The sequence below is a fragment of the Doryrhamphus excisus genome, linkage group LG11 (assembly GCF_037039965.1).
Source record: "Doryrhamphus excisus strain RoL-2023G ecotype Guam linkage group LG11, RoL_Dexc_Guam_v1.1, whole genome shotgun sequence".
NCBI lineage: Eukaryota > Metazoa > Chordata > Actinopteri > Syngnathiformes > Syngnathidae > Doryrhamphus > Doryrhamphus excisus.
This window is the reverse complement of record NC_136367.1, coordinates 3,620,998-3,636,697: the sequence shown is the minus strand read 5'-3', so window position 1 is coordinate 3,636,697 and position 15,700 is coordinate 3,620,998. Positions and strand designations below refer to the sequence as shown.

At 41.5% G+C, this 15,700-nt stretch overlaps 1 protein-coding gene across 1 annotated transcript; it reads right to left on the bottom strand.

Annotated features, from left to right (window-relative positions):
• Positions 1–424: 424 nt before the first annotated feature.
• On the bottom strand, positions 425–8,104 carry gtf2a1 (general transcription factor IIA, 1). Its single transcript, XM_058088245.2, has 10 exons — positions 7,921–8,104; positions 5,154–5,255; positions 4,411–4,600; positions 3,870–3,934; positions 3,665–3,740; positions 3,439–3,563; positions 3,228–3,332; positions 2,719–2,997; positions 2,567–2,656; positions 425–2,163 (listed from the first exon to the last, which is right to left on the bottom strand). Exons 1-10 carry the CDS (start codon positions 7,948–7,950, stop codon positions 2,056–2,058), a joined length of 1,170 nt encoding a protein of 389 aa, XP_057944228.1. The 5' UTR covers positions 7,951–8,104; the 3' UTR covers positions 425–2,055.
• Positions 8,105–15,700: the final 7,596 nt, after the last annotated feature.

Sequence of the window (15,700 nt, the reverse complement as noted above, 5' to 3'; positions counted from 1 at the left end):
AAAAACTTAAAACAAAGACAACACTGACATCTACTGGATGAATAAAGAAAGAACAATTACTATTGCAAATTAATGAACAGAATTAAGTTGTATAAGTGACTGTGGAAATGAGTTTTCTGCAAAAATCAGTAAAATAAAAAACATGGCGTTTTCATTGGCAAATTTGCAACCATATTTTCTTTTTATATGTATTGTATATATTCTCAATTGTCCAAATCCATTGTAGATGAACATTTGAAGTGCTATATACAACATATCCAAAAATTCAGATTGAATTCATTAATGTTTACATTGGTCAAAAGCCATGTTTTTACTAATCAGATGTGTGATTGACCAGGGGAGAAAGTGGTCAAAAATGAACAAAAAATAATAAAACCAAATTGTAAAGGCAGTCACAGTACAAGCGTCCGAGTTTGGTTGCAAATTTAATTTATAAAAAAGATTTATTGAACAATAAATGATCTCAACAGCGATTAGAAGTGATGACAGAGCAAAAGAGAAAACATTTCTCATAAACATCCTCTTTGAAAGATCACCCTCGTTTTGTGGGAATACAAGAAAAAGCAAAAAAAAAAAAAGGCACAAACATTGAAGTATGTGGAACAACTATGATCTCTTTTATGAGCCATAATCCACACACAGCTACTGGAGTCATCCTGGGATCAATCTACTTCAATGACATGGCATTGATTTTGGCTGAGGGGCGCTTTTGCGGGCATGAACAGCTTCAACTTGAAATTCAGAAAAAACATCAAGTGAAATAAAAACATGTTAAATCACATTTTACTTTAAAGGTTGTATTCATTGTATAAAAATATGAGTAGCACACCAACTAGCCAGTAGACACAGCAGCCCGCCCCCCTAAAAAAAAAAAATCATATTTCAAATTTCTGCAACTGGGGCACTAAAACATGTGGAGAAACACACACTCCTTTCCTTCTCACCTAGAAAACATCCTTGTTTAAAAGCCCAGACTAAAATACGCAAGATTTGGAACAATGTTACACAGCTTTGTTCAGCCAACAGAAAAAAGGAACACTTATTTTGATTGTAAGAGCACAGTTTGGTGTGACTCGAAAAAAGTAGATCACAAATAACTTTCATGAATAAATACAAAAAAGCTTCATTTTTTTTTGGGGGGGGGGGGGTGCTCAGTGGTGCAATCAACAAACGGTGAACTCTCGCTCTCACTCACACACACACACACACACACACACACACAGTGGGTATTAATTAACTTAACTGCTTTAAGCGCACACACATTGATAAAATGACAGATGCCAAAAAGTACATTTCACACAAAACAATTTGTTCATTCCAAATTGCTGACTGGACCGGGGCTACAGACAAACTGGCGTCGGGAAAGAAGGAATAGTTGCAGAATCATTTTGAAAAAAAAAAAAAAATGCCTTTACAGAATTATAAATTAGTGTTGAGATTTAAGTCATTTTTTTAAACTTCTTTGTTAGAACCCTTCAATTTAAAAGAAAACGTTTAAAAGTACATAAAACGCTCCGGAGCACCATTTTGCAAAACTTGAGACACCAGAACAAAAAACAAAAAAAAGCAGGTGAGGCCAAAAAGTTGATTCTGGCAGAAGTGAAGGCAGCAATCTTAAGTTTGGACTCGAACGCAGACGAGTTGAACCTGTCTACTGTCTACAGTGCCTGACAAGGTTCGAATTAATGACCTTTATCCTGGAAGTAGGTCGTGGTCACTCTGGTCCTCTCAACGCCTGCATGGTATGAAATGTGGGAAACAACTCGGGATTGAAACCGAGAAACAAAAAAAAAAAAAAAAAGGGCAGGCTTTCCCTTTCGCTGTCGGTTTTCTCATCCTGCAAGGCTGGCTCGCCGAGTGCTATCGGCAAGACCCAGGTTGTATACGATACCCTCACAGTCCTTTTTAGGGGTTGTCAGAGTTCTCTTTGGACTCCCGACGTGTCCCAAAATCAAATCCAGTCACAGGATATGGAAGGATATTGATATTGTCTGTTAACTGGACTGGAGGAGTAACAGAGACCCTGCTCCTGTTGCTTGGCTTTTTTTGTCTTCCTTACCATTCGGCGTCCCCGATGGCTTTGGAGAAGACATAGTCTCTCCCGTTCAGATTCATGATGCCGTCTTTTAGATGGAATTTCCATTTGTTCTTACTTCTGTGAATCTGAGGGGGAAGCAAAGTGTAGGGTTGGGTATTGTTTGAAATGTGCTGGTGCCTAAACAGTGACCCAAAGCGCCTTTTCTTTTTTACAGATTTCGTTGGCAGATTTCGTTCATCAAGGAGGTGAACGCGCCGACTTCCGTGTCCTGTTTCCACCAGTAAGTAAGCTAATATTGCAGCTGGGAAGGATGGTTTGTGATTTGCACTGGATTAATAAAGTGTGAAAATGCATACCATATTGTATGTCAACTAATAAATAATAATAAACTTTGGTGCCACTATTAGCACCAAAACTAGCTTAGCTTTTCGGTCTGGTTCCAATCATTTTCTGTCTGCTATGGCACTAAGGTATATACTTTGGAATGCATCATCAGTGAAGAGCGCTAGCAATGCCGAGATGTCTCACCTTGTCATACTGGCACACTACTACATTCTCTGTGTCAAACAGCTCCTGGCCCTCCTCGTCACTGACATCATCACCGCTGTTCAGTGGCTCCTAGCAAGCAAACATTGGCCATCAATGGCAATCAATGACTGAAATAATGGCGTTTCTCTCACCTCCTCCACCTGGCCATCTTCTCCCCCATCCTTGTCTTTCTCCTCCTCCTCATCTTCATCATACTCCTCTTCTTCGTCCTCATCTTCATCCGAGGACGTGTCTCCGGCCCCATCCACTTGCAGCATTATAGGCGGCTGCTGAGCCTGGGGTTGACCCGCCTGCTGAGGCTGCACTTGGGCCTGCGGTGCTGCTGCGCCCTGAGCCTGCTGGACTTGCTGGACCTGAGCTGCAGCCGCCGCCTGACCAGTCTGAGGCGCCATTGCAGCGGCCTGCATCACCTGAGAGGAAAGGAGTGTAAAATGAGAATGAGCGCCATTGAGTTTCTGTTACACAAGCCTACAAAAGTGTGTTGAGGTCCCGTGCAACTAAAGGCTTTGTTAAGCTACAGAGGCTTGCTGCTCCCCCTCAAACTCTCCGGTGAAGCATTAAACTATATTGCATATATAATGTCCCAACGGCAAAGACATGAAAAAACAGAACCTGAAATGTGATGAAAGAGTGTGCTAACCTGTGTGTTGCCTGGGACTTTGTTTCCAGGAGCTAAGACGATCTGTGGCTGTTGGATGATGACTCCAGTTTGTTGAGACAGGCCTCCTTGTAGAGGAGCCAGGACCTGGACATGGTGCATTGCAAACAAGTTGGCTTCTCAGAATAGACAACAATCTTGAAGCAGCTGGAGTCAGAGGGCAAAGTAGTTGCTGTTGTGCTTGCAAACATACCTGCTGGATGACTGGGGCCTGCACAGAGCCTGGTTGCATCTGCTGCTGCAAGAGGATGGGCTGCTGAGGTTGCTGAATTATGTACTGAGCCCCGTTAGGCGCACGAACAACCTGCAGGAACTGACCTAAAGAACCACAAAACCAAAACAGGCATGATTCATGGTGAATTCCATTAGTAGCACAGTAGTAGTATTTAGTAGCACACTAGGCAAAGTATGGGACGTACCTGAGCTGGTGATGAGCTGGGGATACGGTGTGACCCCTGTGGGCAGAGCAAGCGCCGCTTGTGTAGCTGCTGCACTCTAGAGGACCAAACAATCATGAATATCACATGCACAAAAATCATGGCAGAACTTCCCGTTTGAGCAATTGATAGATCGGAGGGGACAAAAAGTCACCTGTGTGCAAAATACTTGGAACTGTTCACTTACCATCCCCGTTGCAGTCATGTGCTGGAGGATCTTGGAATCTGGAACAAGAACTTGCTGCTGGGGGGCTGCAGAGAGAAACTATACCATTATCCAATGCAACACAGAACATTCTATTAAAAACATGGAATTTTGCTGGCACTCGTTGCCAATCAGATAAGACACAACAACTTCCATTTGTTTAAAATAAAAATGAAATAGTTATTAATTTTCAAACTTTCACGACTGGCAAAAACTAATTATAGCAGACATTTACTATACAGAGATCAACATTTTTTTTTTCCAGGTTACGTTGCATGTTTGCCTATATAGTTGTTGCCAGGCAGACTTTGTAGAGCTAAATAAACAAATGATACTGGCCAATTCAAGAACGGTATCACTGACAACATTAGGTGCTAAGTGACAAACTCGGTTTAATCTACACTTTATATATTTTTCATAGTATTCCGCACAGTATGACATGGAAAGAAAGAAAACCAGTGTCATCTGCTGGCGAACAGAGTCATTTAAGGACTCAAACCAGTCCCAATTCTTGTGAACCAACCTTGCTGCTGCTGGGGAGACAGGATGACTTGCTGGGTCTGTGCAGGCTGGGAAACCTGCTGGACTTGTTGGACTTGCTGTTGCTGCTGTTGGTGTTGCTGCTGCTGTTGCTGAGCAGCCTGCAGGGCAGCCTGGTCCTCCGAGTGGAAGCCGTCTACCGCCTTGGACTGCAAAAGTTTGCTTTCCCATAGCTGCAACACACAATACAGTGTGTTGACTAAATATAGTTTATGGCTGTGTTATTTGTTAATATTTAATACAATTCCAGTGTTTCCCATACATTCATTTATAATGGCCTGCCAGCTCAGAACGAACCGCATTGCTTGTTTGAAAGATAAAATGTCTTGGTTAAAAACAAAATAAAAAACACTAGCAACCAACCTTATTGGACACTATGAGACTGATTATGAAAACATGTATCAGTCTCAACAAACAGCTGGTCCAGTGTAGTTTAGTAGTAATATCTTGAGGTGGTCAAATTACCTTGTGTCAGACTTCCTGAAACACTCTGCTTCAAAATAGTGCGTCAGCGCTTGTATCAAGCTGCATATATCATGTGACCGATTATGTTTGAAGCTTCACACGTCACAGCGCACACTGATGTTTTGAAACGGACTGGCTGCTGTCCGAATCTGTTCCGGTACAATTTGAAGGAAGGCCTCAAAGCTTCATGGCACCTCACCCGCCCATCTATAGTAATATCTAATACCTGTTACAGCATGCAGTGAAAATACAATAGTTTACCGTTTTCAGCTCCAGAAGGACTTGTTCATCCACTCCCTCATCCAGGAACAACTCTCGGACCTCGTTTATCACATCCTCAATCACAGTCTTGTACAGTTTAGGCTACAAGGAAGCAAAAGAAAAAAACAGCAAAATATAAGAAAACTTACACGAAAACATTGAAATGGTTTGAAAATAATAAAGATAAAAACAGCTGTAATTTTACTACAATAAAGACACAATGACAAAAGTATTCTAATGACAAAAGTATTGCTATTGTACAAAAATAAACTTCTAATATGAGCAAACTGTCATTTTGTTCTTAGCATATCTACACATGTTTGCTTTCAAAATAATAAAAGTAGCCCTCGCATACTTTAATTTTTCAGTATGTTGCCCTCGGTGGAAAAAAAAAAACTTCAGCTCTACAAGTCACTCCACCTACCCTACCCCATCTTTTCCATGTGTGTCAATGGCTGTGATGTTCGATATTGATTTTTTTTTTAAACAAATGGTAATTTAGCAAAAATGCAATTTATAGTGCATGACCCCAACCATGACAAAATTGCTGTTGCAGTTAAGCCTAATTTCCACTATTAATGCCATCTAGGTGCTATGGCTCAGGTAAACAAACATGGTGAAACAGAGGATGTTTTCTTCGATTATAGTTACTTTTCCAATAAAGTATCAAAAGTTTTTGAGGACAAAGAAACATTCGGAGACCAAAGATGGAACTTGCAGAACACGGACTTAATACTAAATACATGGGGATAGACATTGGTCACCTTCAAAACACAGAATGGTACGTGTAAGTTACACTAGAGTTGGTTATACTTCAATTATTATTATTTGTTTAAATCAGTGGCTGTCGGCCGCCACAGTGCCCACCCCTTATAGTAAACATGTGGCTGTCAAAAGATGTTTATATAACATGTACAATGCTTTGCAGCCATGTTGCTATCATAGAATAGTGTTTGATTTTGTAAATAAGACGTGGTTGATATTCGTTGCCTTTTTTTGGCTATGTACCAGTGGAACAGCATCCTTTTTCTTTAGGAAAGAAAAAAACAGTAGCACTCAGCAATTGTGAACATCCAGCAGCAACACGATATTTTGGCATGACTACTATTTACAATTTACAAATCCTTATCCTGGTGATGTCACTTGCGGACATGAGGCTGCGCTAGCTCGTCATGGCTGGCGCCTTGAACTATAAATCATTTTTGGGAATTTACTCTCTGCTTTCAGAAATCTAACAATATAGAACATAATTACAAACAACATTAAAATATTTACACATGTCAGGGACCCTTTACTGCAGCTTCATTAACTAAAGTAGAGATTTAAGCAGCCACATGTACCAACGGTAATGTTAATGTTATTTCCATGCATAAGAGTACTGACCTGTATGAGTTACATTGGCAAAACTTAATTAAAATAAAAATTAATCTGTGCTTACTTAATTCAAACATGCTGCAGATGTAGCTTGGTGATGAAGCACTGTACATCACGCTTTTGGTCATCATTTTTGCACCAGGGCCAAAAAGATAATGAGCACAATTGTACAACACTGTAAACTCCAACCACAAAGATAAACAAACTATTGTACCACACGTCAATATGACAATAGATGGCCATGCATTATGTGGCCGCTCCACCCTCAACATAATGAATACTTGTCAGCAACAAACATCATAAATTATAATTAACTACGTTCTGATTTTACAGATACCCATACTTTTAAAGACACTACGGACGGTGGCTTTCGCTGAACAAAAGCGTTAAAACAAGACGAGTACAACCGAGGCGACACAAGGAGACGCCGCGTGGCGTTGTCCCGATGCCCGCGACACAGACCTCGGCTCTCTCCTTTCCCTCCCCCTCGGCCCGGGCTGCTCCTCCACTATTTAAAGCACCCTGGTGTTTATAAGCGGAGCCAGTGACGTAGCGTCGAGAAGCACCTTCCCATCCCCGGCCAGTCTATATTAGAGAGCCAAGATGGCGGTATAAAACCAGGCAGCCGAGCGGGAGGAGGACCAGAAGTGGAGCTCGAGAGGAAGGGAGACGTGGAGGCCATTTTACGGAGCGGCTCGCAAATTCCACGTTTAATAAGTGTGTTATCAATATGTTATCGTATATATAGTCATTTTGAACTAGGTTGACTGGAATTATTATCGATGGGGAGTATGTATACTGTTTTTTTTCCAAGATGGGGTTGGAAGTGGGTTTTTTTGGCGGGTTTGTTGTCTTCACGTCGTGGAATGGTGGACAATGATGATGCAGTATAGTGAACGTTGCCCCCCCTCGCGACTTTTACCTACTTTATTCCATCACAAAGAATCTTACATTGTGCTTTGCGTACATTTAAACAAATAACGCACGTAATGTCGGCCATTTTCCTCGTATCGCCGCTCACCTCGTGTCCCAACTGTCGACATAAACGCAATCAAAACGACATAACATCAAGCACAACACGGGTGAATTCATACCAGGAACGTTACAAACGTTACAACTATTGAAACTCGACACCAGTTTGGAGTGTGTATTAAAAATGTGGCAATGCACCTTTTCCTCACCTATTTTAAAGTTATGTCTACCTGCTGTTCTCAATAAGAATGACAAGACGAGAAGCCTGATTCAAATGTCCTGTCGATTGAAGCTATTTTAATTGTGTTCCTGTATTGCAAAGGCAATGATTAATGTGATTGAATTAACATCAAAACATGTTTTAGACAACTTTAACCCCCATTTTCCCCCCACGTTGACAATCCTTGAGATTGATCCTTACCACTGGGTTCGAGTTAGCCGAGCTCGCCATTATACGCGTAGTGTAAAAAAACCACACGGAAATGGGCGAGAAATAAAGAGCCAAAAAGAACAAAAAACTGTTAAAACAACTGGGAACGGTACATTAAAACAGCCGGCATCACTTTTGTAAATAAAACAGTTTTTGGCGGTCTTATTTACAATCCCTGGCTGCGAATCCCCAGCCGTCCTCCGTCCGCCGTTGTTCTGCTTTATATACTGAGCGAAGGAGCTGCGAGTGCGCGAGACATAGGGCAGGGTCAAAGCGGAAGTCTCGCGAGATTTTAAAGGGAAACGGCTGTATTTTTGGCATGGTGGGAAATGAAGTTCAATTGTAACATTCAAACCAGGCTAAAACCCATTCGTTATGTATTTTAAGATTCACATTTGTTAGTTATTCAACAGTTAAACTTTTTATATCTTTAAATTATGACATTTTGATTTGTTAGCTGGAGAAGTGGATTTGTACTTTGTCAGGCATCAACCCTCAGACCTGTTCAAATGAGTGCACCACCCGTATACTCAGTTGTGAATATCCGTGACAAATTAATCTAATTTTCCAATTATGTTATGTTATTTTTATCATATTAATACGAATTTTACTGTATACTATTAGTATTGGTGGCAATGTCATTGTATTACGCTGTACTTGACCTTTTTGATGTAGTGACATATGACTGCCACAAGAGGGTGCTGCCACCTCGCGGTAGCACTACTGCACTGTCGTCTTTATGGCCACTCTAAAAAAAAAACACACACACACACAGTGCACAATCCAGTCACTTTAGGACCAAACTATTTCTCTCTCTCTCACACACACACACACACACACACACAACGGGGAGGTGTGAGCCTCATTCCATTTCATCATTCACATTCACTTGTCCTGATCTTTCCTCTAACGATCCCTGCTTTTTGCAATAAATGAGAGCTGACAAGAAGAGAATGTTAGCTCCACTTCTGTCTCCATGGAAACTTGCCTCTTGTGGTCATTGTGTGGCTACGGATGATGTATACAGGAACATACAAGTCACTCTGCTTCTGCTGCCTCTTCAAACAGTCCGACACACACAAAGCGTTTGCTTCACACACAAGGAAAAAGTTTGGAATAATCAATACATGAATAAATATTCTTAATCATAGTCTCAATTTAACCAAATATGCATGCTTTTGGACTGTGTAAAACCTATGCAAAGTCCACACAGAGATGTTTCGGATTCAAACCCTGCGAGGGCACACACTAGGCCATCGTGCGGCCTGTCAAAAATGACATTTAAGCCTCATTTGAAGATCTCAAAGAGCGCTTGTTCATACAATGGAGTCCCACTCTTAGCAACTGATGATGCCCTCTAAAGATCTCGTGAATGCACCCCCCCCACACACACTTCCCCTCCCTCCTTCTTGCTTTAGTTGCATAGCAACAGAGAAACTGCAAGCTCCAGTTGTGTTGATGGTGGGAGCGTGCAGCACACACACTAGAGCCACTGGATCGAGATTAAGCCAGTCTCAGCTTCAATTATGAATGGACTTCCACTGACACGACGACTCCGGAATGGCACCCCCCCCCCCCCCCCCACACACCCCCTCCTACACTTAAGAGCTAAGTTTTGACTTTTAATCGTAAGTATTGAACTTGCATGATTAGAGGAAGTAAATGAATAATTAACTGTCAGAAGAGGCAGAGTTCTGATAAGACCGCCGTTGATGGGAGTATGTGAGGTTAATTATTGGGGTCAGCCTTGAGAGAACATCAAGGAGGCTCCGCTTTCACATAGCTTATGGAGGCTGATGGTGTCCGTTGCAGGGTGAACTAAGGGGGAGCTAGGCAAGCTGGTGTTGCCTTTCGGAAAATGCTATATGCAGCTGAACCTCTGAAGTCCAAATGCTCGGGGGCGGGGGGGCGCCCATGAAGCGGTCAAGCAGTCAATACATATATTTTACATTTAAATCTTCTCATGATACCCTTGATAACTTGAATATATCGATTTAGCAGCATGCTACTATGATATCAAACCCATATGGTCACCATTGTAACCATTACATCTGGTGAAAAAGTAACGCCGCATTTCAGAAAAAGAACCAACAGTAAAATACGGCGGTGGTAGTGTGATGGTCTGGGGTAGTTTTGCTGCTTCAGGACCCGGAAGACTTGCTGTGATAAATGGAACCATGAATTCTGCTGTCTACCAAAAATATCCCACAACATCATACCAACAGTAAAATATGGTGGTGGTAGTGTGATGGCCTGGTGCTCTTTTGCTGCTTCAGGACCTGGAAGACTTGCTGTGATAAATGGAACCATGAATTCTGCTGTCTACCAAAAATATCCCACAACATCATAGCAACAGTAAAATATGGCGGTGGTAGTGTGATGGTTTGGGGTAGTTTTGCTGCTTCAGGACCTGGAAGACTTGCTGTGATAAATGGAACCATGAATTCTGCTGTCTACCAAAAATATCCCACAACATCATACCAACAGTAAAATATGGTGGTGGTAGTGTGATGGCCTGGTGCTCTTTTGCTGCTTCATGACCCGGAAGACTTGCTGTGATAAATGGAACCATGAATTCTGCTGTCTACCAAAAATATCCCACAACATCATACCAACAGTAAAATATGGCGGTGGTAGTGTGATGGCCTGGTGCTCTTTTGCTGCTTCAGGACCTGGAAGACTTGCTGTGATAAATGGAACCATGAATTATCCTACCAAAAAATCCTGAAGGAGAATATCTGGCCATCTGTTGGTGACCTCAAGCTGGAACCAACTTCTTCAACTTCTTCAGCAGGACGATGATCCTAAACACACCAGCAAGTCCACCTGTGATTGGCTGGAGAAAAACAAAATGAAGACTTTGGTGTGGCCTAGTCAAAGCCCTGAGGTTAATGCTAGGAGTCCACTGGGCCGGCGTCAGTTGGTGCCAGTTCACGCCAATGCAATTTGCTGTGACACCGAGTGTCACCAATAAGGTGCCTTGTGGCATGCGGTGGCTCAAACTGCCTCCCAACTGGCTCGTAGTGGCCCGTAACGGCGGCAAAAATTGAGTTTGGCGGCAAGAAAATTTCAAAATGTTTAAAATCTTCGTTGCATCACTTGCATCAATCAATTGGCGCGATGTGTCCACCAAGTGGAACCAAATGTCGCAAAAAATCCACCTATTGGAATCCAGTGGAATGTAATGGCACGAGCCAAGTTGCGCCAATGATGCTAAGAGTCCACTGGGCCGGCGTCAGTTGGTGCCAGTTCACGCTAATGCAATTTGCTGTGACACCGAGTGTCACCAATAAGGTGCCTAGTGGCGTGCAGTGGCTCAAACTGCCTCTCAACTGGCTCGTGGTGGCCTGTAACGGCGGAAAAAATTGAGTTTGGCGGCAAGAAAATTTCTAAATGTTTAAAATCTTCATCCACCAAGTGGAACCAAATGTCGCAAACAATCTGCCTATCCAAGTGGAATGTAATGGTGCGAGCCAAGTTGCTGCAAAGATGCTCAGAGTCCACTGGGCCGGCGCCAGTTGGTGCCAGTTTGCGCCAAAGATTATGTGATTATGTGAAGCACCGAATAACGGCAACATGCTGAGCGAACATTAATTTGGCGCCACAGCAAGCCACTACGCGCCAATCACAATCTTTGGCGCCAACTAGCACCGGCCCAGTGAACTCCTAGCATCATTGGCGCAACTTGGCTCGTGCCATTACATTCCAATGGATTCCAATAGGCGGATTGTTTGTGACATTTGGTTCCACTTGGTGGATGAAAATTTTTAACATTTTGAATTTTTTTTTGCCACCAAACTCAATTTTTTCCGCCGTTACGGGCCACCACAATATTCAAACTTTTCTAATTAATTTTTTTTTTTTTAACAATGCTGAAAAAGTGCAATACCACTTGATGAAAAAACAATATAAACTGTACATTTGCCCTGCATTATTACACATTTACAATTAATAAAATGCATTTTCGGCATGAAAAATATCCCGAATTTGGCTTTACGTGAACTCTGAATGGTGACGGGGGACGTAAAGAAAAAAAACAAAAAAAAAAACCTACTCTTCTGCAACTTGGATTTTTTTTTTATTATTGCAACCAACTGGAAGACAATACATCACATAAACATCATTGCAGTTTCTCAGAAAATGGAAAAACAAAATAAAACAACATTTATATATATATTTTTTGCCACGCTATTGGACAACGTTGATATTTACATGTAGTGATGGAACAGGTCTTGAACTCATTCTTTGGCAATATGATTGCACAATAAGGAAGAAAGGGGGGAAGCGAGGGGGATTGAACATTTACGGAAAAAAAACCAACACACCCGGGTTGTACTCTGCATCACATCTCACAGATCAATAACAGTTTTGCATTTTTGACATCACTAACCTATGGCTTTCCGATACTCAGCGGAGACAATCAGCAAAAATAATGGCAGTATCGTAGACTACTTCGCCCGAGAGGAGAAAACACAAAAATGGCAACTTTTTGTTGTTTTTTTTTGTTTAGCATTTTAGCATTTATAGCATTTTGCTGTTTGCTTGGCAGCTTTGAAAAGAAACACTTGTTTTTTCGGGTATCGTCAGGCAGTGAAGTATACTCGCTTTACTTGCTGAATGCAAATGAGACACAGGAAGTCGTTGTTTTGTTTTTTTTTAACAACCTATCCCGACATTCCGTTGTTACACAGATATCACACGAGAGAGACAGGTAACAAGAAAACCGACTCCGACTTTTTTTTTTTTTTTAATGTCAGCATGGATAGCGTCGGGAAAAAATGACAGGAAGCCAGCGATGCATGCTACAGGTGGCACCGATGTGGATGGGACATGCGTTTGAACACTTGGCTGTAACGGCGCTTAGCTGCTACCCTGCCGCACGTGCAGTTCATCGCCCCCCCCCCCCCCCCCCGACACAATCGTCAGGCGTTCAAAGCCAAAGCACAAGCGGTGGCACAATATCAAAAATCGCTTCGGAATGAAAGAAAGTCAGCAAACGCCGGTTAAATGGTTCTTTCATTCGTAGCTGGAAGAGATAGCGCCATCAAAGATAGCGCCATCAAAGGTAGCGCCATCAAAGGTAGCGCCATCAAAGATAGCGCCATCAAAGGTAGCGCCATCAAAGGTAGCGCCATCAAAGATAGCGCCATCAAAGGTAGCGCCATCAAAGATAGCGCCATCAAAGATAGCGCCATCAAAGATAGCGCCATCAAAGATAGCGCCATCAAAGATAGCGCCATCAAAGATAGCGCCATCAAAGATAGCGCCATCAAAGATAGCGCCATCAAAGATAGCGCCGCCGTAGCTTAGCAAAGTACTTGTGTTGGATGCGGCAAATTCGGGATGGGCATAGTAATTGATTGATTCGTGGAAAAAAAAAACATGAGCACAGCTATGGGAATTTGGGAACATTCGAAAATGACACTGACAATGGTGAGGAAGCAGGAGTTAAGAACATTCAAATAGAGATTCTTTGTTTTTAAATTTAACCAATTGATTTCATGCTGACCATAATGGATCGTTGGAATTTGCGGTAAATGCCCATCCCTAATTTCCAAGGAAGCCATCAGAAAATCCAGTTAAGCCCAAAATAATTCATATTCCCGCCGATATAGGAATTTCATTATTATTATTATTATTTTATTTCTTTAAATCGAGGGCAATAATCATGCCAAAACATTATAAGGAAGCCTTCTAAAGGGTCATGGTAACGTCAAGCATAATCTTGAGCAGCTGTTTTTAAATTGTAAAATTAACTGGAGGCACGGCAGCTTGAAAAAAATAAAGAAAAAGAAGAAAAAAAATGTAACCTGCTAAGCTAACTTAAGCAAAACTTAAAGAGTGATGGTTTTCTTCGTCTCCGACAAAGATGTCATCAACTACCATCGACTTTTGCGGAGTTAGCAAAAAGTCCCATTATAATGTGTTTAAGAGCCAGCATCGTATCTTTTTTTGTTGCGGTCCAAATTTATCAGTGGCGGGCCACCAATGATACATGTGTGCCATCTCGGGCTGTGATTATTTTAATAATTGATTAATCGGTCGATTATTTTTGTGATTAATCAGAAAAAAAGACAGCTTCTTCGTCGCAATCACTTTAAAAATGTAAAATTTGACTTTTCTGCGGTTTTCACGGCAGTCTAGTGGTTAGCGTGCAGACCTCACAGCTAGGAGACCAGGGTTCAATTCCACCCTCGGCCATCTCTGCATGTTCTCGTGTACTCCGGTTTCCTCCCACATTCCAAAAACATGCTAGGTTAATTAGCGACTCCAAATTGTCCATAGGTATGAATGTGAGTGTGAATGGTTGTTTGTCTATATGTGCCCTGTGATTGGCTGGCTGGCGACCAGTCCAGGGTGTACCTTGCCTTTCGCCCGAAGACAGCTGGGATAGGCTCCAGCACCCCCTCGAAGCTCACATCCCTGCAGTGGTTGTCGTCACAAAAATGTCAATTGCTGTTTTTCCAAAGTCAAAGCTGATGTGTTTGACTCAGGAAAATTAAAAAAAAGTCACATTTGAGAAGCTGAACCCACCAAAATAGTTGTCGATTAATTGCATCATCGATTAATCCTTAATTAATCATTACAGCTCCAATACCAGACCCTTCCCATGAATAATAAATAAAAAATATATGAGAAATATGTTTCTTTGTGTACAGGATACGAGTCGTTTTGGGCTTAAGTGTACTTTTTTTGTGTTTTCTACTTCGTTTAAATCCATCCTGAACGATTCTTTTCATGTGGGCATAAATTGTTATAAGTTGTTTCACCAACTTAAAGTTGTTTGGTACATTTACATTAAATGATGCTGATGCCAACACACACACACACACACACACACACACACACACACACACAGGAGGAAAAAATAAACAATACTGTTGTGTTAAATAAAGAAGGTCCGTGACATGACAACAGAGGTACTGAGGGGGAAGGCGGGCAGGCACAATGTTAAACAGTGTGTTCCTGGGTACACACACACACACACACACACACACACACACATTACAGATGTGTTGTGGAATAACACTGATCACCTCAACCACTGTACGAGAAGAAGAAGACAGAACCCCTAAGAGATGGCCTACTAGGAGCGAGAAAACCTCGCTCCCTGAAGGCGTGTCTTTCAAGAACCCTGAAAAGGATCCAAATTAAAAAAAAAAAAAAAAAAAAACAAAAAAAAATAAAAATAAAAATCCAATATAGTCACGGGTATAAGAATTGGCGGCAAAACTTTTTTTTTCTTTCCTCTAGGATCAAGGTTTATATGAAAATAAGTCATGCTTCATGCTAAATACATCGTTTATCTTACATGTTCTTTGAATAAAAAAGATTTGCTTTGTATCTTATTTACAAGCACCCATGCAATATAACTGAGAAAAGTCCTGCAGGTCAAATTGCTTCAATTAAGAAAGGAAAAAAATAAAATATTTTCTAACTTTTTACAGAGTTGCCCACGTGGGAGCAAATTGCTTATATATTTATGAGGGGTCGAGTGAGTAAGGAGTAGGAAGTAGGAAACGGACAACAACATAAACCGTGTAGACGTCTTCTCTCTGGGCGTCCGTAGACAGGAAGTACTGGGTAAAAAGTTCAGGGACGTTTTACATTATGCAACAACAACAACAACAACAAAATGAAGGAGATATTGCCTCACACCCGGCACGCTATCCATCTCTATGGTGATACATTTTTTTTTTTTTTTTTTTTTTAATTTTCATATATCTACTCTTAAATACTATGAGTGCTCTTGAAATAAACCATGTCGCTT